The sequence below is a fragment of the Paroedura picta genome, chromosome 4 (assembly GCF_049243985.1).
Source record: "Paroedura picta isolate Pp20150507F chromosome 4, Ppicta_v3.0, whole genome shotgun sequence".
In the NCBI taxonomy this organism is placed as follows: Eukaryota; Metazoa; Chordata; class Lepidosauria; order Squamata; family Gekkonidae; genus Paroedura; species Paroedura picta.
Genome location: NC_135372.1, coordinates 115,418,096 through 115,444,120, shown reverse-complemented (window position 1 = coordinate 115,444,120; position 26,025 = coordinate 115,418,096). Strand labels below are relative to the sequence as shown.

The 26,025-nt window shown below is 45.1% G+C and overlaps 1 protein-coding gene across 1 annotated transcript in view; it reads left to right on the top strand.

Moving 5' to 3' along the window:
• Positions 1-1,472: 1,472 nt before the first annotated feature.
• Positions 1,473-26,025, top strand: part of NECAB3 (N-terminal EF-hand calcium binding protein 3) — a 94,317-nt gene continuing 69,764 nt past the window's right edge. The window contains exon 1 of the mRNA XM_077335286.1: positions 1,473-1,794. Coding sequence (XP_077191401.1) covers positions 1,678-1,794 — 117 coding nt within the window. The 5' untranslated portion in view covers positions 1,473-1,677. The remainder of the gene's footprint in view (positions 1,795-26,025) is intronic.

Sequence of the window (26,025 nt, the reverse complement as noted above, 5' to 3'; positions counted from 1 at the left end):
CAGCTTGCTGAGGGGTACACGGTAATGACTGGGAAAGGCACTGGCAAACCACCCCGTATTGAGTCTGCCATGAAAACGCTAGAGGGTGTCACCCCAAGGGTCAGACATGACTCGGTGCTTGCACAGGGGATACCTTTACTTTTAGGATCTACATACACAGAAACACATAGGGGGCAGGGGCTTGCAGTGACAAGGGGGGTCTACCATACTCCTCGTCTTTGGCTTCTGCTTACAGAAGATGGAGATGATTTATCCTAATCATCCCTCCTCTCTGAAGCCCCCACCCAAGGAGGTCCTACAAAGACTGCCATGATTTTTCCTGCTGATAAAAGGCACTTTTCCAGAAGGGGATTGAGGGGGAAACCTGCCCCCACCAGTGACGTCCACTGGCAGTTGTCAGGATATATGCCCATCATGTATAAGCCATCCTCAAAATATCAGCTAGGAATGGGTAAATGAAAGGAAATTATTAATTTTTGCAAGAACGGTGTTCCTTACAACTCTACAATAGCTTTCAAAGTGGTTTGGTTTTGCATTTTTTTACAAAACAACATACATTAAATGCTAAGAAATATAGTCATTTGAATTTGGAAAAAGGATTCCAGAAACTTATTTTGGCTATGTAAACATTTTGATTCACATATTTGAACTCCTCCCCCCTCCCCAAACTGTGACATCCATGCCTTGCAATGAAGGCTATCAGCCCTGGGCTAGATGCTCTTGGCAGCCTTGCCAGAACTCAGTGGAAGACATGACTCACAAGCCCTGCACCCCATAACCAAGTAGGCACAGGGGAGCAATATTCCAGTTTCACATGGGCACCCCTCCATCCTCCATGTCCCCAATTGGGTTACCAACTGGATTCACTGGCTGTCTTTAAACAGCGGCTGGAGAGATCCTTATCCTGGATGTTTTAGGCTGATCTGCATTGAGCAGGGGGTTGGACTAGATGGTCTCTATGGCCCCTTCCGACTCTAGGATTCTACGGAGAAGAAAGGTCCTGCCCCTTTGACTCAAGCTTAATGAGAAGTTTTTTTATCTTCATGCCATGCCAAGCTTCCACTGCCCATGGGGGAGGGCGTTTTCTCCAGCCCAGCTGGCAACCCTCGCCTCCAGAGCTTCAAGCCATGCCTCCGCAGCCCTCTATCTCCCCAGCTCATCCATCTTTTTCGGGGGGACGGGGACGCCAGCTTTTCCCCACTCCGCGGTCAACCGAGTGCCCCCCTCGTCTGCCCTCCAGATGTTAATTCTCCTTAGAAAAACGACACGCGGCCTGTTTCCCGAGTCCTTGCCCTTGCTCGTTGGCACCCCGTTCAGACGTGAGCGGCCGCCAGCGCTCTTTGGCGACCGCGACCCTCGGCGCGAGCTCTCCTCTCTCCAGGCATCTCTCCGGCGGAGTCCGCGGCCGGCCGGGGCCAATGGCGAGCTCCAGGCGGGAAGCCGCTCCTGCCAGTCAAACAGCGCCGGACCAATGAGCGCCCCTCGAAGGCGGGCTTGAGGCGGGCCGCGAAAGTTGCCTGGCGGCTGCCCGGAGCTTCGCGCAGTGCCGCCGCTTTCGCCGACTGCAGAGCGGAGAGCAGCGAGGAAGACGCCGCGGACTGGCTGGCTGGCTGGCTGGCTGGGACCCGCCGCGCCGTGTGAGAGCGAGTGTGCCTGCGGCAGGCAGAGCACGCGAAGATGCTGGCGTGCACGGAGATGCTGACGAGGTGCCTGCTCTCGGCCAAGCACGCCTACAGCGCCCAGGCGACGGAGCCCGCGCCACACTTGGCCCAGGGGTTGCCCATCTTCCACGACGTGAGTAGGTCCCGCCCGGCTCGGGGCGCGCAGAAGGGGTGGGCGTGGGGGGCCTGCGCGCAGCAGGGGCTCCCGTCTTCGGGGCTGCCGAACTCGTCCCGTCCCTCGGCTGCGCTAAGAAACTTACTCGCGTCCCGGGACGCCGGGCAAATGGAAATCAGGGGCGGGGGGGGGGGTGTCCTGGCAGTGAGGGACGCGGGGAATGTGGCTTTGGAGAGCCTCGGAGATGGGGGCGGGGAGAGTGGACAGAAGGTAGAGATGGGGCGGGGAGGGGGGCATACTTAGGGGATCTTGTCCCGCCGGTGGCCGGAAGTCATTTATGTGGACGACGACAAAACAGGTCTTTCCAGATGGGAGGCTAATGTCGTCTCTAGACCAGCACTCTTGTTCTGTTTAAGTTGGGGTTACTCTTGTTCCATACGGAAACCTTGCCTAGGATTGTACTGTAATAGTTGGAATTACTGAAACCACATTGGCTTCATAGCACCAATTTAGTGGGTGTTCCCCTCTCCCCCTCCCCCCCAAAACTGGATCATTGTGCCCCAAACTGTCCCAAATACTAATCTCAATTTTCATCCTGGAATTTTGAGGTTGGGAGTTCAATCTTTGTTTTCTGAAACAAGGGTGAAATCATACATTCAGTCTGTTCACCCATGTGAACACCAGTCAATGTGGTGCAATGTGTAAAGCAGAAGGACCTTGAGACTGATCCTGGCACGCTCAGGATTAGTTTGCGCTAAAATAATCTAGCCATAGAGCCCTGTGCAGAAACTGTTCCAGTCTCAGCCCATCAAATTGGACAGGCATAAGTGAGCACAGGAGTGCCGTTGGAATTTTCAACATCGATGGCCATATGGGTTAAATGGCATAAACAGAGCATTTTTCAAAAAGTCTCCTTCGACAGAACAGGTAGAGCAAGAAAAGGGCAGCAAAGAAGAATAAAGCAAGATTTCTAGAGCAAGAACAGTATGGCTTGTACCCAGAGCTGCCAGCTCCAGCTTAGGAAATACCTGGAGATTTTGGGGGTGGGGCCCAAGGAGGATGGGGCTTGGACAAGGGAGGGAATTCAGTAACCCAGAGTTGCCACTCAAGGTGGCCATTTTCTCTAGGTGAGCTGATCTCTATTGCCTGAAGATCAGTTGTAATCCCAGGAGATCTCCAGCCACCACCTGGAGGTTGGCAACCATGTAGTCCACTTTCACAACTATCAGTCGGTTGTAGGAGAGAAAACCATGTTGATCTGAATGCCGTCCCAGCAGAACATCATATCTTGGAATCAGTTGCTTATGCTTACAAGGATGGTAAAGTCATGAGAACTCAAGATGGGTGTGGTAGTCTGTAGAAGCAAAAGTGAAGATTCGTAATGTGTAGGGAGACGGGATGCTGTGCAATGACAGTTCCCTCTGGGGATAGGAAAGTACATTTGCAAGTCCTGTCATTACTGGACATTACTGTCATAAGGCAGCACATGCAGCAACACAAATTCCCATCCGGCATGCTACGGTTCTCTCATACCTTGTCAAATTGGCCCTCATTGAGACCTTCCTTGCAAACTGTTGTGAAAGTAAGTGCAATAAGGATGGTTTGACTTTTAGACAATTTTCTGAGCACTAGTTTTGACATTTTGGAAATAATTTATTAGTATTATTTATTAAATTTTCAGGTACTTGTGTGGTGTCTTTTTTTAAAAAAATGCATCCAAGGCAGTTCATAAAAGAAAATTTGCAATTGAAAGCAACTGAAAATTCCCCCACTTAAAAATATAAAGCCGTAAATCAAGCCACTTAAATTTACTGATTAAAGTAATAATGCCAGGAAGCATTTGTCACCTCTAAATCTTTTTGTTCCTGAAGGATACCCAATGGCATGATTTTCGTGAGACTGGAGTGAACATTTAAATTCTGGAAAAACAAAATGAAGTATCTGTGAACTTGGGGAAATTACTTTTTATTTCCCCCCATTTAAGAGATGGTATTCATCTGTTAAATGTACCCCCTGAGACCAGGGCTGTACGCACATTTATGTGTGCATGCTGAAATAGCATTTGAGGAGGCAGGATCATACCTTCTGACCACACTTCCCACCTCTGTGTACATCTGTCATAACTTCTGAACCAGTCTGTGAACAGTTACGCTGAACACAGCAATGGGCTTAGAGCTAGCAGGACTGATCCCTTTCCTTGCTGTGTACATTCTGTTTCTCAGCAGTGCAATTTAGTTCTAAATCACTGAGACAAGTCTCACTTTTCTTTTTTTTTTGAAAAGCAACCAAAATTTCACTTCTTTTATCAGTCATCATTGTCAACAAAGGATAAGCTGTTAACATGTTATGCCTGGGCAGGAAAATTTTCATTACTAGATTGTACGGGTTTTGAAATTCTAACAAAATGAGGCAGAAGTCTTAGATTTAAAGTGAGTAATTAAGTTTCCCCATTTCCCCACTGTAGTTATGGGGGCAGGGAAGAGGGGAAGACTGCCAGATGGGAAACATTTCAAAATGGGTGTGTTTTAACATGCATAATTTGTCACATTTGCATTATTTTCTAACCCTTATGCACATCATGATCGTTTTTTATAATCTCAAGAAATCCAAACAGCTCTAAATAATGGCCTTTACATGTCTGAGAGAGCAGGACCACTCATTTGTATCTCTAATACAATAGTTGCAATATTATTTATTAAGGGATGTTATGAGATGTTCTATGAGCCTCTTGTGGCGCAGAGTGGTAAGGCAGCGATATGCTGTCTGGAGCTGTCTGCCCATGAGGTTGGGAGTTCGATCCCAGCAGCCGGCTCAAGGTCGACTCAGCCTTCCATCCTTCCGAGGTCGGTAAAATGAGTACCCAGCTTGCTGGGGGGTAAATGGTAATGACTGGGGAAGGCACTGGCAAACCACCCCGTATTGAGTCTGCCATGAAAACGCTGGAGGGCGTCACCCCAAGGGTCAGACATGACTCGGTGCTTGCACAGGGGATACCTTTACCTTTACCTTTATGAGATGTTATTGTGTTTTATCTTTTTATTATTGTAAACTGTGAGCCCACCAGGGAATGGCTGTATATAAAACCAATTATAAATAAATACATACATACATATAGGGAGGGGTGGCATAAATATGAAATGAATGACTAAATAAATGTTATTAAGTGGGGCTTATTCCCAGGAAAGTTTCCTTATAATTACAGTTTTAGACTCATTAAAAAGAACAAATGATACAGACAGCTCAGAGTATTGGTCAATATTTCTTGCACCTGTGGGTACAGGAAATAAATCTTCTCCTGATATGTTTAATTCTTATAATAAAAGCCTTTATTTGTGTTTGATTCTCTGCTCTCTTCAGTGCACTTTTATAATTCAGGCACCAGTTGTTATAGCCTTGTTGACTGCATGTATGAAAGCAAATATATAAGGATCCAAAGATTGCAGGCTACTTTTATCGATATGGCAATGAAACACAGATCTCATTCTAGGATGGCTGTCCTTGAAACAAGCTCTAGTATAGTTAAACTAACTAGTCAGCTATCAATTGCTAAAAAGATGTTATCAGAGCATGATCCCTTAGAAGTGATGTGCCTGGGGAAATTAAATACAGGGATATTCTCATAGTGAATGAATGGGATACTGATAAAATCAAGAAAAAAATAACAATTTTACTTTCAGACTGATGTTAAGAGAAAAAAAGAGTTGAATTCTCAGTAGAAAATGACACAACAAATTACATTATTGTTCTGTCGCATCTCCAGATATTTAATAAAATAAAGCTTATGTACATTTTGTACTCTTTATAATATCTTCTCCTTGTTGCGTTAACGTTTTATCATTTTTTGTATTTTTCCTGTTCATTTTATATCCTGAGAAAGATCTGAATTCTTCAATGTGCTCCTTTATATACTGTAACGATTTTTGTGGGTCCAAAATGGTTAAAACAACCTTGTCTCCATAGCTTTACATTTTGAATTCTGTGTCACTTACATTTATTCCATTCATTCTTGTATCTATTCTTATCTTCATAGCTAGAATCTATGTCACTAAAATAAAAGAGGTGACAGGGGACAGCCCTGGCATGTTCCTTTTTCAATCAATATCATTTCTGTTTCAAAATCTTCAATATCGTTTCTGTTTCAAATATATGTTTTGCATCCAAGACAGTATTCCAAGTCACAGTCTATATTCCAAAGTATATTCAGCAAGAAAGGCCAAATTACACTATGAAATACTTTTTATGGATCCAAAAACTAGAAATGCCGATATTTCTTTCTTATTCACAAATTCAATTGCATTTATTATAAATCATATGTTATCTTTCTTCTATCTCTTTGGTACAAAGCCTGTTTGATCAATATGTAGGAAGCCTGATATGCATTTTCTTAATCTTTTTGCCATTATTGTAGTGAAGATGTTATAGTCTACATTCTGTATGGGTATCAGTCCATATGACTGTGGTAGTGTTGCTTCACTGCCTTCTTCATATTATAATGTTATATATGCCTCATGCCGTGTTATTACATCATCAGTCAGTTTCAGTATTAAAGAAAACAATATGGAAGGTGGAACTCTAAGAGAAAATAGTTTCAACAGTTGATTATAAAACAAAGAGATGATTGATTATGATTGATATATAAGTTATTCAGTTTTGAAACAGAAGAACAAGTGAAATAAATCGTCCTGACAGTCTGACTCTCAGAGGGTATGTGGGATACATACCTGCTCTGGAGCAACGTGGTCAGGGCCCCCTCACACAGACAGACAGACAGACAGACAGACAGACAGACAGACAGACAGACAGACAGACAGACAGACAGACAGAGACTCCCTTCCCTCCCCACCTTACCTGTTGGTTTCCCAAACTTCTCCTTGCTTCCTCTCCCCTCCCTCACTTGCACACACAGATGGAGACTCCCTCCCCTCCCCCCCCATTTTCCTCTTTACCTACTGGGTTCCCAACCTCCCTCCCTCCAAGCAAGCAAGGAAACTCATGCGTGCGTGCACACGCACATGCATACACTCCCTCCCCCATCCTGCTTACCTGCTTGTCTGCTGCTGCCTTGGCCCACATGGCTTGCTCAATGGCTGCCTAGGCCCTTGGGGCGGGGCAACAACTGCCTTGGACCCTGCAGGTTGTACAGCAGCTGCCCAAGCCCCAGGGGGCACAGCAGCTGCTGGCTGGGCCCTCCTTATCTTCTGGTGCTCTTCATGCGTGAGACGGCACATGTCATGTCCATCTATATTTCTGTTTCCTGAGATGTGGCAGAAGATGCATCCCACATCAAAAATGTATGATTAAATGGATGCAGAATTTTAGAGTACAAATACCTATGTATCAATGGGAACAATTATGGCAAAAAGAAATTAAGTTCACAGCTAGCCAGGTGTTACAAGAAAATTGGTATAAAATGTTCTCCATATTGTATATTACTCTAAAGGGCATTGAGAAAATAAATAAAAACTATAAACAGAAATGTTGGAAACGTCAAGAAATAGATGGAATCTTTTTATCATATGTGGTAGTTTGGCGTAGTGGTTAGGAGAGCGGACTTCTAATCAGGCGAGTGGGGTTCAATTCTGCACTCCCCCACATGCAGCCAGCTGGGTGACCTTGGGCTTACCACAGCACTGATAAAACTGTTCTGACCGAGCAGTGATATCAGGGCTCTCTCAGCCTCACCTACCTCACAGGGTGTTTGTTGTGGGGAGAGGAAAGGGGAGGCAACTTGTAAGCCGCTTTGAGCCTCCTTTGGGTAGAGAAAAACTCCTTCAGGTAGAGAAAAACCAACTCTCCTTCTTCTTCTTCTTCAAAAAAGCAAAACAATCCTGGAAGGAAAAATGCAAAATGTACTGAAATTTAAATTTCCTATGCAAGCCAAGAATATTATAGAATCATAGAGTTGAAAGGGGCCATCTAGTCCAACCCCCTGATCAATGCAGGGTCAGCCTAAAGAATCCTTGATATCTGTCCAGGTGCTACTTGAAGACTGCCAGGTAATGGGAATTCACCACCTCTTTAGGCAGCTGATTCCACTCCTGAACTACTCTGACTGTAAATCCCCTCCCCCCGCTGACATCTAACCACAGTTTAAAACCATTACTGTGGGACCTATCCTCTGCTGCCAACAGGAACTATTCCCTGTACTCCTCCAAATGACAACCTTTCAAATACTTAGACAGCAATCATGTCCTCTCTCAACCTCCTCTTCTCCATAGTGAACATTCCCCAGGCCCTCAGCCTTCCCTCGTAGGGCTTGGTCCCCAGGCCCTGGATCATCCTCATCGCTCTCCGCTGAACCCTCTCTGTTTTGTCTACCTCCTTTTTGAATGTTCTCAGAAATATTGGCTGACAAATTACTAAAAACTTTGGAAGAGATATTTGAATATATATTGACATTGGCTAGAATTATCTATGCAGCAAATTGTAAATCTGATGTCTTTCCAAGCTTAGAAGAATGGAGTAACAAACTGGCCAACTATGCAGTAATTGCAAAACTAATACCATACCTGAAAAATAAGATCAATTGCAGAATTTGAGGAGATATGGAGAATTAATTATGAAAGTAGGAGATGATTCTGGAATGAGAAGCTATCTAAAACAGTATATGAATATATAGCAACTACAGCAAAGCCCATTTATAAAAAATGGGCTTTGAAAGGGGAGAAGGGGGAAGGATAAGGGAAGAAGGAAGGGCTCCCCTCCCCCAAGCTTACCTGGTCGTCGGCTGTCTGTGGTGGAGAGCTGGCCCCCTGGCAGGAGCAGGCTGATAGGCGTCTGGTGGGGCGGGAAGGCCTCTTGCCACATCTGCGATGTGGCAAAAGGCCTTCCAGGGCCAAGGGGCTGCGGAGAGGCTCCCTCCTGCCGGGCACACCGGTGGAGAGCGACCCCTTGATATATGAAGAAGAAGAAGAGTTGGTTCTTATATGCCGCTTTTCCCTACCCGAAGGAGGCTCAAAGCGGCTTACAGTCGCCCTCCCATTCCTCTCCCCACAACAGACACCCTGTGGGGTGGGTGAGGCTGAGAGAGTCCTGATATCACTGCTCGGTCAGAACAGTTTTATCAGTGCCGTGGCTAGCCCAAGGTCACCCAGCTGGTTGCATGTGGGGGAGCGCAGAATCGAACCCGGCATGCCAGATTAGAAGTCCGCACTCCTAACCACTACACCAATATGGAGCATATTGAAGACCCAAAGTTGTGAAGTATTTGGCCTAAGGGCTTCATATAGGGAGGGATATAAAAGCATGGGAGATAAAATTGAGCTCAACATGATTTACTTGTGAATAGACATATTTAGGATTACATTGTGAGACTGATGCTAAGAATACCTCCTTAGGAATAAATCCCACTGAAATAAATGGGACTTTGTTCTGAGTAGATTTACATTGGGTTGCTCCCTAAATGTACTTATGGAAAACATGTTTAAAGGAGATACATGGAAATCTAAATCAGATTGAGCCCTACTAAGCGAAACAATATTCAACTACAATTGAAAGTATGGATTGTTTTCTAGTTCAGAAGCCCCATGGTTTGGAAGATAAATAACTATGGAAAGCTGGCAATTTTGGATTCCTTCCCTCTAGGTGGGGCCTGGAGTTCTGCTGGAATTAGTGTGATCTCCAGATTACAGAGATCAGTTCCCCTGGAGGAAATGGCCATTCTGGGGTGACATCCCCCTCGTCCCCAGACTCCATCACCCCCAATATCCAGGGAATTCTCAAGCTGGTGTTGCCAACCCTAGCTGTCATAGACCTGTCAAGTTACCTGTTAAACCACTGGACTGGGGTTTAAGACGAAGAGCTGTTTTTTTTTATATTAAAAGCTTTATGCTACCCCGTAAATTGGGGTGGAACCCGGGGAGAGCAAGATTTGGGGAAGGACCTTGGCAGGGTGTAATGCAACAGAGCCCATTCTCCCAAACAGCCATTGGGAACTAATCTCTGTAGTATGGAATTCCACTTTAATTTTGGTCTCCACACCCCGGTTGCAGATTGACAATTCTAGTGACACCCATGTTGCATTCATCACAGACTCCCTCCTCCTCATACGTTTACCTTCTGAGGTGAAGTTGAAGGGCAAGAGACATGGGATCTTTCCCACTGTGGCACCAAACCTCTAGAACTTCTTCCCCGCAGTCATCTGCTTGGCACCAAGCCCAGCAAGGTTTTCTGTGCCAGGTAAAACTCTTCCTGTCCCTCCTAGGCTTTTTGGCTGATTTCCCCATTCCCTTTCTATATTGCTATCATACTCTGGTCACATTATGAGGAGACAGGAGTCATGGGGAATGGGAAGACAGGAGTCACGGGGGAAGAGCCTGCTAAGAAAAGTTGAAGGAAGCAGGAAAAGAGAAGGACCCAACAAGAGATGGATTGACTCAATCAAGGAAGCCAGGGCCCTCAACTTGCAACACCTGTGCAGAATTATTAACAACAGGACATTTTGGAGGTCATTAATTAATAAGATCACCATAAGTTGGAAGCAACTTGACAGCACAATGCACATGTTGATTGATATGGACTTTAATATTTTGCTGCTACCAGTCCTTTCAAAAAGTATTTTAGTGCTGTTTATTCTGTTATTTTTTTGTTTCTGATCCTTCAATTCCTTCTGTTTGCTATGTTTGTTTTAATTATGTTGAAAGCTGTGGGACTGATACAAAGGTGATATGTATGCTGATGTAAGGCTGCATGTATGTGTATATCATCATCATCATCATCATCACTCATAAAAAGCATCTGGTCCTTTCAATGACATGCTAGGGCCTCTGGCCCTCACTGGGGGGCATGCCCCCAATACAGTGGTTGAGGGCCAATTAGAGGCTCTTCATTCCTGTTGTTGTTGTCGTTGTCCTCCTCCTCCTCCATGCTACTTCGCAGCATTTGGAGTGAGGAGAAAGAGCTGGCAGGAGGTAAGCCAGGGAGCTGGGTACAGCTATCCAGGTGTGCTCTGCCACAGCTACCCCATGCCTTCTCCCCTCCTGGGTTCACTGTGCCAGCCCAGGTTGCCAGCCTTGATACCTGGACTGCTCAGGTGGGCCTTTCCACCCTCCCTCTGTCTCTCTATGCCCCATTTTTAAAAAGGGCTTTGTTCATGTTCCTATATCTTTAAACCGCCCGTGGCGCCATGGGCGCCACGGACTAAATAAATGGTTAAGGGCTGCCGAGGTGGGATGTGTCCGTGATGAGGAAGGGTCTGGATTGGACCCTTCCTCACGACAGACAATTGGAGGGACCAATCGGCAGGTGCGAAGCGCCTTCCGATTGGTCCCTCCGATTCCCAGCCTCAGCAACTGCGAGCCGCACACAGCGCGGCTCGCAGTTGCTCCTGGCCTGATGCAGCTAGAAGCGCGAAGCGCCTCTCGCCGCATCAGGCCACCGCCCGAGGGAACCCCCGGCAGTCGCGCGGAGCGCGGCTGCTGGGGGCTCCCTGCCAGGCGGCCTGACGCGGCGAGAGGCGCGACGCGCCTCTCGCCGCGTCAGGCCGCCGCCGCTGAAGAACGCCGCCCAGGGCGAAGCGCGGCTGCCGGGGGCTCCCTGCATCGGGCCGCCACCGCTGAAGAACGCCGCCCAGGGCAGCCACCGCCCCATCGGACCGCCGCCGCCGGAAGAACGCCACCGAGGGAGCCCCCACCCACAGTGAGTCCCTAGCGCCCGCTGCATTTAGCTGCAGTGGGCTTGATTTCTAGTATATATTTAAAAGCACACCTGATCAGGAGAAAAGAGGGTTGTAAATGTTTTAAATAAACACATTTAAATAAGATAGTTGAAGTGTTCTCAAGCCTTTCTATTGATACAGCAAACGTTGCCTCCCACCAGGGACAAACACATTCATAAAATAAGTATGACACAGGCAGTGACTGAACTAAAAACATCTTGTGGTGAATTCACTGAAATGAGCAACATCTGCATTGGTACCAGCTTCCATTCCCATGCTTACTTCCACACAAGGTTCTTTTTGTGCTTCTCCAGTCAAGGAGGGTTGCCCACTGTGAAAAACGGTCCTGTCCCTTTAATAGATGCCTAATGGACGTCATTACCGGATGATGTTATTTACCTCCATGCCATGAAAAAGCTCCGGCAGCCCATTTCCGCACTGTAGGCCTTTATTAAAGAGACAGGACATTTTTTCTACAAGCCTGTGGGTAACCTTAGCAATCGACTGGGAGAGGAATTATCACAACAGATTGCTGGTCTTTCTATAAAGACTGAAGGACAACAGCAGGAACATTGGAGAAGAATGTTTTAACAGCAGCATAGTCTGTGTTCTGAATAATAACTGAATGGACAAATAATATGGAAGAATCATAGAATTATAGAGTTGGAAGGGATCTCCAGGGTCATCTAGTCCAACCCCCCCCCGTGCACAAATCAGGAACTCACAACTACCTGCCCACCCACCCACAATGACCCCAATTTCACACCCAAGTTCAGTAGGCATTTCCAGATGTTCCCCATGTCAGGACTGGCCTGCAAAGGAGCCTTCCTTAGAGAGCCCCCTCCAGATTCCACTTCAGGTTGCCCATAAGTCTGTAGGAAAATGTCCCTTTAGACTGAGGCTTGGGTTGGGGGGGGGTGTGCATGGGGGAGAGGCAGCTGAAGCTTTTCAGTATTTATATTTTGACTTTCATACCACCCCTCGGACTGGCTGTCTCAGGGCAGTGTAGAGCATGAATCTAAAACACTGATTACAAAGATAAAACAATTAAATATATTAATAATTTGAAATTAACATGTGAAAACAGATAACAAAATATCAGCACCAATAGGTGTTAGGTTCTGGTCTGCTGATGGTACAATGATATGAAGAAGCAGGTGGGGGGGAGGCCCAATCTCTGCTGACCTTAACCATAAGCCTGGTGGAAGAGGACCATGTTGCATGCCCAGTGGAACTTAGTAAGTTCCATCAGGGCTTTGATCTCCCCTGGGAGCCTGTCCATCAGCCCAAGGCAACTCATAGGTGTATTTGGCAGAAGGAGGTTGAATACTGAGATCTTGTCAAGATCGGGGTCTAGTAAGGGAAACGGGAAGGATGGGACAGCTGGGCCCATTATGAGACTGTTCAATGGAGGCCTGATATTCATTGCTGTGACACATCTGGAGAGTAGCTTATTCTTCAATCCCCTGGCTAGACAGATTCCCTACTGTACTATATTTAGCTCTCCACCCAACTTACAAACTTCTGGGCAGTTGTGCCTTGGATGATAGTTGACCCACGTGTGAGAATTGCCTGCCCTGAATATATCATTGTACTTGTAGTTTGAACCCATTACTGCGTGTCCTTTCCTATGCAGCCAATGGGAACAGCATCCTGCCCTCCTCCAAATGACAACCTTTCAAATACTTAAAGAGGGCTATCATGTCCCCTCTCAACCTCCTTTTCTCCAGGCTGAACATTCCCAAGTCCCTCAACCTATCTTCATAGGGCTTGGTCCCTTGGCCCCAGATCATCCTCATCGCTCTCCTCTGTACCCTTTCAATTTTATCTACGTCCTTCTTGAAGTGAGGCCTTCAGAACTGCACACAGTACTCCAGGTGTGGTCTGACCAGTGCCGTATACAATGGGACTATGACATCTTGTGATTTTGATGTGATGCCCCTGTTGATACAGCCCAAAATGGCATTTGCCTTTTTTACCGCTGCATCACACTGCCTGCTCATGTTTAGTTTACAATCCACAAGTACCCCAAGGTCTCGTTCACACACAGTGTTACCTAGAAGTGTATCCCCCATCCAGTAGGCATGCTTTGCATTTTTATGATCCAGATGCAGAACTTTACACTTATCTTTATTAAATTGCATCTTGTTCTCATTTGCCCATTTTTCCATTGTGTTCAGATCTTGTTGAACTCTGTCTCTATCTTCCGGAGTATTTGCCAGTCCTCCCAATTTGGTGTCATCTGCAAACTTGATCAGTAGTCCCTTCACCCCCTCATCTAGATCATTAATAAATATGTTAAAAAGTACCGGACCGAGCACCGAGCCTTGAGGTACCCCGCTACTCACCTCCCTCTAGCCTGATGAAACACCATTGACAACAACTCTTTGAGTGCGGTTTTCTAACCAATTCCCTATCCACCTAACTATCTGAAAATCCAGATTGCAGTCCTGCAATTTATCCATCAGAACATCATGGGGAACCTTATCAAAGGTATTTCAGGGGGGCCTGATCAGGACTGGATAGCCGGAATGTCTCATTCTGTAAACCTGAGGGTCAGAACCTTGAGGGCCACAGCTAATGTAGCAACATCATCTATAGTAAAAACAACACATATCTAACTGTACATGACAGAATGGACCAAACGGGTTTTGACGGGTGGTGAGCTCCCCCTCACTGGCAGTCTTCAAGCAAAGGTTGGCTACACACTTTTCTTGGATGCTTTAGGATGCTTAGGGCTGATCCTGCATTGAGCAGGGGGTTGGGCTAAATGGCCTGTATGGCCCCTTCCAACTCTATGATTCTATGATTTTATGACCCCAAAGGGTCTTCCTCAGTGATCAGATTATTGTGTGAAATGCTCTTTTGTACAAGATCAAAATCTAAAGGCTTGCTGGGTGGCAAAGAAAAATCTGTTAGATATGTGTTTTTACTATGTTTTAAATCACTGAATCAGTGCACTTTGTATAATAAATATTTTTAAATATTTCTTAATATTGTTGTTACAGCTCAGCCTTTGGGTTCCTGACTTTCTGTTCAGGTTGTGTTTCAGTTTCCTTTTTTGGTTTTGCAACATCGTATATAACCATCTATGCTGCCTGTGTTTTAGGGGTATATATTAAATGAGGTTAAAATTGTTGAAGTACTGGTGGATGTCAGATGGGATGGGGCTCTCTGCCCGGTACCTATAGTAAGAATCTGAACAATAGAGACAGATGGTCAAGGCTATGGGGATTTTAAGAAAACATTTGCTAGGGTTTCAATTTCAAACCCTATAGTTTTGCAAGTTGTATAGAAGGGAGACTTTAACAAGATATGGATTTACTGTCTTAGCAGAGAAGGAAAAATCTTTATTTTCTGGAACACTACTTCTATATAACTCTTTGAGGTACAGGACACCTCTCAGGAGACAGCAGCTTCTGATCTTGGAATATCAGGCCACAGAGCCAAAGGTGATGCCATCTTTAGACAGGCTCAGTACTTGGTAGTTCAGAGGCAAAAAATATAACTGAAGGAGAAACAGCATCGTTTTAATGTCTCATAGAATCATAGACTTGGTCATCCAGTCCAGGGGTAGTCAACCTGTGGTCCTCCAGATGTCCATGGACTACAATTCCCATGAGCCACTGCCAGTGTTTGCTGGCAGGGACTCATGGAAATTGTAGTCCATGAACATCTGGAGGACCACAGGTTGACTACCCCTGATGGTCCACTCCCTTGCAGAATGCAGGAAACTCACTATTACCTGGCTACCCACACTGTCGTCAAAACACATACAAATACATAAGCTAGTAAGTTATGAATGAATTATGCTAAAGGCTTTTGTTGAATACACTCCAAGAGCAAAGCATAATACTAATTAACTCTTCTGTTAACACTGTTCAAGACCCTTCCTTGACTATCCCCCTGGTGTGTTCAATGGCCCATTTTGGCTAACAGAGAGCCAGTTTGGTGTAGTGGTTAGGAGTGCGGACTTCTAATCTGGCATGCCGGGTTCGATTCTGCACTCCCCCACATGCAACCAGCTGGGTGACCTTGGGCTCGCCACGGCACTGATTAAACTGTTCTGACCAGGCAGTGATATCAGGGCTCTCTCAGCCTCACCCACCTCACAGGGTGTCTGTTGTGGGGAGAGGAATGGGAAGGCGACTGTAAGCCGCTTTGAGCCTCCTTCGGGTAGGGAAAAGCGGCATATAAGAACCAACTCTTCTTCTTCTTCTTCTTCTCCCCCATGTACCATGCCCCTCCTGTTTCTGTTGACAATGGCCTGCACTCGGAGCTGAAGAAGACCTAGATTTTTGTACCCCTCTTTTTATGACCCGAAGGATTCTCAGAGTGGTTTACAGTCACCTACCCTTCCTCTCCCCACAACAGACACCCTGAGAGGTAGATGAGGCTGAGAGAGCTCTGAGAGAACTGTGACTAGCCCAAGGTCACCCAGCTGGAGGAGGAGAGAGGAATCAAACCTGGCTCTCCAGATTAGAGGCTGGTGCTCTTAACCACTGCACCATGTTGATTAGGTGCTTCAGCTTGAAGTGACTGAGCAGGTTGCATTGCATTGCACTGACATGTACAGCAGGCATCAAAGTTGATAGGAAATGCAAGCACTCAAGTCATGAGACTGCAGCACAGCTCGTCAGTATGGCTCAGTCATAGTGAATGAAGCCTGTACAATGAAGGCACTCTGTTTGTGGCAATTAATCAGTCTACACAATTATCGGTAATTAGCTCTGAACATCTTGAATTTTGGCTAACATCCCTGCTATCATGTAAATTACATTTGCCTCCCTAGCAGTTAGAGATTCTAGGGGAGTGTGCATTATTTTGGGCTAAATTTTGAGACTGAGTGTCTTCTGTTGTGAGGACATGTATATTTTTATGGAAGGGGTTGTTGTGGCTGAAGGACTGTGCACTGTGCATGCAGGAGGTCCTGCCTCCAATTCCTGGGATCTCAGGCTGTAGATGCTAGGAAGCATATTTCTTGGGACTATCCTGGCTGTCAGTGGATAATATTGAGCTATGGACCAGTGATCTTAAAAGGGCAGCATTTGTTAATGAGAGTAAGATGGCACAGTGTTTTGCATGGTAAAATAACAAGATTTAATGTGTGAGGCTTAATGCATATCCTCAGTATCGGTGTCAGTGATTAATGAAGTCGTGTCCAAGGACAATGAAACATGCATTTGCCCACCATATCAATGAAATTACAAATGTAAAGCAACATGTCAGATCTCCAAGCTCAGCAAAATTAAGTGGTGTAACCAGAGTGACAAAAGATGAATATTTTAAAGTGATACCTATGGGTTTTTTTTACAGAGCTGAGATGCTCAAATATTTGCATCTTGCCTGTTTGTCCACTCCAGTTGCAGCATGGTTGAAACACACTGAAATGGATAGAGACAGATGATAATATTTTTCCAGCTGCAGAATGCTCTGAACTCAAAGTAATGAAACCACCACTCTAAAGGTTCTGCTAATTTTGTAGGGCTTAAAAAACTGCAAGGGAATAGTGTGATTATATTTCTTCATTTACATGTATAGTCTGCTTTTATTACTGAGACTCAAGGCAGATTATTAAGGAGATACATTATTAGAATCCCGCAGTGCCAAAAATTGTGTGTGTGTATGTGTGGTAATCTAAATCATGCTTGTGATGCTAGAGAGGATTGTTGGTTTTGCAATTTGAATCTCACCCCAGTTGTTATTTGTCGAGCCTGGCCAATTATTTGAATGGGAGACCACCAAGGAATATTTGCAGATAATAACAAACCACCTCTGAGTGTCTCTTGCCATGAGTGTCTCTTGCCACCCTGCACGGTTGCCAGAAGTCAGCTGTGACTTGACAGAAGCAGCAGCAACAACAAAATTGGTCATTTTCCCCATCTAGGGGAAAGACGTCTCCCATACCTCATGCTGCTACCTCAAGTGGCTGATCTTGTTGTTGTTGTTGTTAGGTGCGAAGTCATTTCCGACCCATCGTGACCCCATGGACAATGATCCTCCAGGCCTTCCTGTCCTCTCCCATTCCCCAGAGTCCATTTAAGCTCACATGACTGCTTCAGTGACTCCATCCAGCTACCTCATTCTCTGTCGTCCCCTTCTTCTTTTGCCCTCGATCGCTCCCAGCATTAGGCTCTTCTCCAGGGAGTCCTTCCTTCTCATGAGGTGGCCAAAGTATTTCAGTTTCATCTTCAGGATCTGGCCTTCTAAGGAGCAGTCAGGGCTGATCTCCTCTACGACTGACCGGTTTGTTCGCCTTGCAGTCCAAGGGATTCGCAAGAGTCTTCTCCAGCACCAGAGTTCAAAAGCCTCAATTCTTTGATGGCCTTCCTTATGGTCCAGCTTTCACAGCCATACATTGCAACTGGGAATACCATAGCCTTGACTAAACGCACTTTTGACTAGGCTGATCTTAGCACTTTGAAAAACCCAACGGTGATTTGATCACAGATCTCCAGCAGTTCTCAGGTGTTGACCCTGGACTTGACAAATGAAATGTGTGGGCATTGAACCAAAAATGTCTTCCCTGATGTAACATTCTTGCGATAACCAGTGTTGGTTTGGATCCTGCGGATCTATTTGCCTGGTGCTGGAGTCTTCCTCCTATGTGAGGAGCCTTCCCGTATGTAAGAGATTCTTTTGCTGCTGGAAGAAGCAGGAGGTTCTAGCTAAATTGATCTGAAGAACTCAACTCCCTATGCTGGAGGAAACCTATTGGGTTTAAATCACATCCATTAAACCTGCCTTTACCCAAATGACCACGTCTGTCCTTTCAAAACCATCTGTGTGGAGATCTAGGCACATGGATATCACCCAGGATGACTGTGGTCAGCTCTAATTTATTTTAGCTGTGACCTTCAAATATCCAGAAGGCTATGAAGATGAGCAACATCTTTTCCTGGACAACAGAGTTCTAAAAAGATTAAAAATTCAGGGTCCTCATCTCAAACGAATGCAAGATATTAAAATCTTTAATTGCTACTTTACACTTAACATTGGATTGCTCTCATTAGGCTTAGGTAACATTTTCTATGTGATTATTGAGAGAGAGAGAGTGAGGGAGGGAGGGAGGAAGGAAGGAAGGAAGGAAGGAAGGAAGGAAGGAAGGAAGGAAGGAAGGAAGGAAGGAAGGAAGGAAGGAAGGAAGGAAGGAAGGAAGGTGGGGATATTCTTGGAGGTCTGGAACTGACAACACAAATATCAGGCTATGGACTATTCTGAATACTTCCATTGCAAGATAATGAACCTAAAAACTAGGAGTGCCCACAGACGCTTCTTTCTAGTTGTATTCCAGTTGCTTTATTTTTCAATATTTGTACTTATTTTCTTTATAATAACACCAGATTCTTTATTCTATTATTTATTAGTTCTCATGTATTTAAATGGGAGAATCATTTCCATCTATGATTTTTTTCATATTCATCCAACTGGGATGAAATTATCTGTGCTTGTACTCTACTCCTGAAGAATTCTCCTTGCCTGATCTCAGGCATCATTTGAGATACGGTACAATGATTGGCAGAAAGTGGGAACACTATGCACATAAACAGCAATTGGAATAAGTTAGTTCAGCAAAAATGCCAACAGAGACTTCTGGTTGGACAAAACCCCTGGGAATATCTGCTAAGACAACCTTTCCCCTTTACCCTTTGCCCTCTTGTGAACTCAGCAGGGATTGGGTGCCATAGAGTCCACCCTCTGAAGCTGCTGCTTTCTCCTGGGGAACTGACCTCTGTAGGCTGGACATCAGTTGCAATTCTCAGAGAACTCAAATTGGCAACTCTATCATACACCCCTGGCATAGTGCCTAATGAAATGGAAACAGAAATGGCACCAGCAATATACAGGAGGATTAATGACCTTCCATCATTATTTCAGAATGCAGCTAGCTTTCCTGTTTAGACTAGCATCACAAAACAGGACCTACCGTTTAATTAGCAATGCCCTGCTCCAACCACCTCCCACTGCCAGCTCGGTATAGTGCTTAAGAGCAGCGGCGCCTAATCTGGAGAACCCTGTTCCCCATTCCTTCACATGCAGCCAGCTGGGGGACCTTGGCCAAGTCACTGCTCTCTAGGAGCTCTCTGTTCTCATAGAGCTTTCTCACCTACCTCACGGGGTTTCATGGGGAGACGAAGGCGATTGGAAGCCACTCTTACTCCTTTGGATATTGAAAAGCGGGATATAAAAAAACAACTCTCCTTCTTCTTCGTAGTTCCTGCTTTCGCTCCATGACTCCAGTTGACCTTGCTTGGCTGTCCTCTTCCATGGCAACTGTCCTATTCAGAGGGAACACGATGCTTTTTATGTGCAGAAGCCACCTGCCTGTCATCCCTTGATGCATTTGTGCTTTTTCACAAAGATCACTAAACAAGGCAGACAAAACAGCCTTACTAGAAAAAAAAGAGAAACAGTTGGCTGCAGGTGTTACTACTAAGCAGCTGGAAGGAGGTAGAGGGGAGGCGGCTGGGCTGCCAGGGGACAAAGGAGCAGGCAGAGAGGTTGGATTGTTTAAGCCTAATTTGCCTTGTTTTTGCTGCTCCCGCACTTTTAGAGTGCAAAATATTTCCCAGTCTCCTTGATGCTGTAATGGGAGCAGGGCTAGAAGGGGCGGGGGGGGGGGGGGGGGCTCTGGCAGTGCAATGCTAACAACACTTTCCTTGGCGTAAGACCTGAGTAGGAATCTGAGTAGACCTGCTTAGGGTTGTACTCTGAGTATGGGATAGTGTGTCTGTGTCCTTGATTAGGAATGCCAGTTCACAGGTGGGGCCTGGGGATCCCGCAAAATTACAGATAATCTCCAGACTAAAGAGATCAGTTCCTCTGGAGAAAATGCTTTGACATTATACAACAATTAAGTTCTTCCCTGCCCCAAATCTCCACCCACTCCCGACTCCACCCCAAAGTATGTAGGTATCTTTCAACCCAGAGCCGGCAATCCTATCCTTAATACTTGTGCTGGAAAACAAATATGTATGGGTTTCCCCCCCGTCCTGCTAAACAGATTTCAACTTTGAGGGTGGGTAGATTGACACCTGAAACAGTGTGGCAGAAACAGGCTGTATACGTCCCTCCCCAGGTCGGGTTTTGTGAACTTCAAGGGAGCTTTTCAGGGCTCCTAGTTAGTAAAAACGACACAAAAAAGTACCTTGCAGGAAATAAGTCTTGGGAGTCCTGTGCCTTAGCTTAGGCATGAAAATACTGGGTGACTCTAAGCAAGCTGCTGTCTTTCAAGCTCCATCCCCACCTCTTCTCCCAGTCTGTAGTATCAACATACAAATATCATTGGCCTACCTTACAGAGTTGTTGTCAGGATTACATGCAGTATGTGTCAGATGCTTCAAGTACCCTGGGACTATTTTCTTAATGCCGAATAGCAAGGCTGGATAGGTCAGTTGGCTGAAAAACCTGTTTGGATTGATGAAACTCGGCTTTCAGCTAATCAGAGAGCAGAGCTATAACCTTATAGAAACCATTTTTATCGAAGTCCTTTTAATAGCCACAGAAGACTAAAGCTGACTTAGAGGTGTTTTTCCTCCTCTCTGGCACAAATGATAATGTTACCTCTAAGATGAGGACTTTGACAAATATGTGCATCTGGTCAAAACAAGCTATGCCACTATCAAAGCAACTGGTTTTGCTCCCATCAAAATGAATATAGATTTGATTGGATTGCAAATGGCAAAATTTTATTGGCCAAACGGCATCTTTGGGGAACTGTGATAGTAATTGCAATCCCCCCCCCATTTATATTGTGGACATAGCACCTGGTCAGGAAGTCAACCTAGTAGTCTTAATCCTATTAGGGAAAAATATATACAATCCTATATTCCTCCCTGGTCCAGGACAAATATCAGCTGAGGAGGGCCCCGATTTCTATTGGGGGAAACGTGGCGGGAGAAAAAGTTTAACCTTTCTGTCCAGGGCTCTGCCTCCAATCATTATCAGACCCCCATGGCTTCTTTGGAAGGTTAAAATCAAGAAAACCAACCACAGACTCCGGTCCCCACCCCCATGGAATGAATGGTCCGTCTCTTGGACATGTTTTATTTGTGTGACACTTAATAACAGAAATGCATTCAGCAAACATGGCAAATGATAGATGGCCCCCATTTATATGTGCATAAAAATGAAGTGCAACACTTGGCATTCATGCTATCAGATCATACTTCCAACAGCTAAAACTGTTGCTGCCGATAGCCCTCTGCAGATGTTACAGTAGTGTTCCATTCGTGCACTGCAAGAACCTACCAGCTGCATATTTCAGGACCATGATGTGCATGAACTTGAAACGGATGAAGAGAACTTTGACCCTCAAAAGCTTAAAGCCTGGAAATCTTGTTGGTCTTTTAAGGAGATGCAGGTCTCATATCTTGCTTTTCTACTGCTCACGGGCACAGCTATTTAGCTGAATTTATGAGCTTATTTCACACCATGTGAAATCGGCATGGTGTGGATTTTCCATGTACGTATAGCTTCCATTCATGTGAACTGATTTGTGTAAATGAAAGTTGTACCGGCATGGAAAATCTACACAGTGTCCAATTCACACACTGCAGGATTGCACATGTCAGGTACATCACAGAAGCTTGCAAATTTTTGAGATGTGAGATTGGTAAGCTCCCACAACATAAGAACAGAACATCACCATAATATCTACTTAAAGCTCTAATCTTTTGAAGATTTATCACCTTGTTAAGCTACCGCGGTCTGAATATAACCTTTGGGTTCACTGTATGGTGTCAGTTCAGGCTGAGGTGATTGTGTGAGTAATCTAAGATGATGCACCACAGAGTGACAGGGGAACAAATGTTCTGGTACAAAGCTCAGTTTTCACAGACTCCCTTTTCTGATCATCTCTGCATCTTAAGGTCAGCCTTCAGGTAGCCCTGGTGTTCACTTTGTAGTTCTTAGAAGCTAAATAAGAAAAATATAAAAAGATATATCATACCGAATGTTCTGCCTCATCCTTTGAATGCCTTCAGGGTTTTGAAGTTTTTAGTACATTTCTGCTAAGAAGGTAGAGCTTTGAGGATGAAAATAATCATGTCAGGGATCTTGTATTTTGTAACAATACAGCAAATGGTGGGTGTAAAGGGCTTCCCTCTGTAGAAAATGGGAGAAAAATTAGAGAAACGCCTACCAGTACATCTTGCTGATACCCTGGAACAGCTGAAACGAGTATCCTAAGAAATTCACCATTCATTCTTTATTATTTGCTTGTTTTAGATTCTCTGTTTTCTGCTCTTCAGAATGCTGTTGTGGGTGGCATTCAAAATAGAATGATAAGATTAATCAAACTTCCTTCATGATTAAGATAGTTACAGATAGCACACTTGGCACAACAGAACAAACTAGCATAACACAATAAAAGCATATTCAAAACTACAGCAGTAATGCTGGCCTTTAAAAAAAAGCATTTATGCCAGCATTTAAATACCATTTAAAAAGCAGCATTGAATTGAGACAAAAGGGGAAGTTCTGGAAAACAGTTGCAGATAATACCATTATGGCAAATAAAGCTTAGAGAGCTAGGCCTATTCTGCACACAATAGATAATGCACTTTAGAAGTAGATTTTCCTGTTCCGCACAGGCAAATCCAGCACATTGAAAGTGCATTATCCTATGTGTGCGGAATGGGCCCTGTTCTGGGAGAGACTCAGGTTTAAATCTCTCATCAGAAAGTTGGCTGGGTGACCTTGGGCCAAACATTCTCCTTCATCCTAACCTATTTAACAGGGTTAATGTGAGGATAAAATGGGGAGAAGATAATCAAACCTTGAACTCCCGAGGATGCAAATTGCATAAAAGAAAACAAGAAAAGAAATGCTGATGTAGCAATCAAAATCTGAATATGTTAAATGTCCTGAAAATATAATTGATTTAACCTTGCAGAATGGAACTTTCCTACCTCCTACAACAGAGTCCATCACTCATTCTCTCTCCTGACCCAAATGTTGCTCCTGCAAAGAACATGGGAGGACTGCATTGAGTGGCAAACTGGCAAAACTTACCTTTTCACCTCTACTGTATCAGTGGAACATCACAGTTGGAGCCGGCCCCATGAAAAGCGATAGCTAGCAAATATGTTTCCTAGCTGGGCTCCCTTCTTTATGAAAGGAAAGCGTTAATATTTGCGATGAAGAAGGAATCAGTGGAGCTTTTTCAGGACAGAGGGGCTAAGATTCTAGTGGTTTGATGAGGTTTAGGTAACCTGCTGTCATCCACATGTACTAACTTTAGGAGTCAGGAGACATTACAGGATTTCTGTCTCGAAGACCAATCAACTAGAGAGGCTAGTTCTTGTATATATGTCTCTCTCTCTCTCCAGGGTTTCTACATTTGAGATTTTGCCAGGCATCCTTTAACATCTGCTTTATTTACAGCTGGAGAAATCAAATGTTTAATGCATGGAGCACAATTCAAGATTTGCTTAGTACTCCATGTTGTTTGCCACAAGAATATAAAAGTAACATGGAAAGGATGGGATGCCAGTTGCAGCTTGTTTCCCAGAAAAAAGGCCTCTCAAAAGGGAACAAGGCTGGAGGTGAGAGGAAATCATGACTGTGCCTTAAGGTACTTTGAGGCTGTGTGCAGACAATGGCTTTTCATTGGGGGGGGTATTGTACAGCTGTCCATGCCCTGTGGCATACAAATTCATTTTTGAGCCTCACTAAACTGTTAAATTAGTTACCATTTCTAAACTACACAGTCATTTGACTGTCTTGGCAGCCATAACAAACAACATTCCTTCCCACTGTGTGTATGGTTTAGTTTTGGAAATAGCACTCCATTTATTTAGTATATGAAATGATGAACCCATCCGCACACGTAGCATTTAAGAAAATGTCTCTTTCTCTCCCCCCCCCCCCAGTGGGACTTTCTCGCATAAAGAATTTTTGCAGCAGGGCACTACTGAATTGTCCCGGGGTTGAGCTTAAAGATTCTTCTCTGGCTGTTAACTTGGCAAACTCATCCTGGGAATGAAGCTTCATGCTGTGTTCTCTCTGACTCACCCACTATTATCTGTAAAATAATTCTGCCTTCGGAGCAACATTATGGATGATGAAGGGGCCTGAATAGAATCTGGCTCATCATCTCAGGGCTGTGTTGGCACCATGGGGACACGGGGGGCTGGGGGTGGAGGAGAAGCTGGAGCCATCTTCCCTTGGGAAATGAAAACATTGGACTCAGCCTAGGCAGGGAAGCGGAACTTTTCTGACCTACTCCCACATCAAAAGAAGCCGATGACTGCTTTCCCAAACTAATGAGTATGAGGATGGCGAGGAAGTGTCCACCCACAGAACTGATCAGAACAAAGGAAAAAGGGCTTATGCCAGTGAATGGGGGACAACCAACAGGTCCCTGCTTTGCTTCCAGGGACAACATACAAGAAATTCCAAGGACAATGTGCAAGTAATTTTAAGAGCTAGCACAGTGTAGTGGTTAACAGTGGTGGCCTCTAATCTGGAGAACTGGGTTTGATCCCCCACTCTGCCTCCACATGCAGCCAGCTGGGTGACACTAGGCTAGTCACAGTTCTCTTAGGGCTGTTCTCACAGAGCAGTTGTGTTAGAGCTCTCTCAGCCCCTCCTAACTCACAGCTTGTCTGTTGTGGGGAGAGAAAGGGAAAGCAATTGTAAGCATTTTGAGACTTCTTCGGGCAGTGAACAGTGAGGTATAAGGACCAGCTCTTCTTCTTAACAAGGGACGTCTCCTCAAAGCTCAGTCAAGTAGGACGGAAAGTTAACAGAATATGGCTAGGATCCCGTCAAAAGGGACTTGGTTAAGGGTGGCAGCCTCTCATCAGGAGAACTGGGTTTGGTCCCCCCTCCACACGCAGCCAGCTGGGTGACCTTGGGCCAGTCACAGTTTCTCTCAGAGCTTTCTCAGCCTCACCTACCTCACAGGGTGTCTGCTCTGAAGAGAGGAAAAGTAGGTGATTGTAAACCACTATGAGACTCCTTCAGGTAGTGAAAAGCAGGATACAACTCCCCCGCCCAGCTCTTCTTCCTTGGAACAATAAGAAGGCTCCTTTTCCATAAAGAGCATTTACAAAAATCTTTCAATTGGAATTAAGTATGAAGATCAGAATCTGCCTTGCAAGGCTTCATTTTGTTATACTATTTCTTCCTGTTGTCTTTCAGATCTCCATGGGAGAATCTAAAATGATACGAGGGTTGTTTTTCCCCACACTGATCTCAGACAGACAGCCTGGAATCAGAGCAGGCCCTCTGCTTTGTGAATCCAAATGAAGCAGTCCCTTTTCATGCTCTTGCATTGGGCAGAGTCTGGTAGATAAGAGATGTGTGCAGTGAAATGATGTGAGAAGCATGTAGGGTTTGTGTTGTGGGTCTCGGACAGAATTAGAATCAGAGAATCATGGAAGGAGACATATAAGCTATCTAGTAATCCATCTCCCATCAGGTAATGAAGGGTCAGGATTAGATGCCTTCATGTGGCTCGGTCATTAGGGTTCTCAGCTCTGGGTTGGGACATCCCTTCAGATTTGGGATGGACCTCAATGGAATGCAATCCCATAGTATCTACTCTCCCAAGCTGCCAATTTCTCCAGGGGAACTGATCTCTGTAG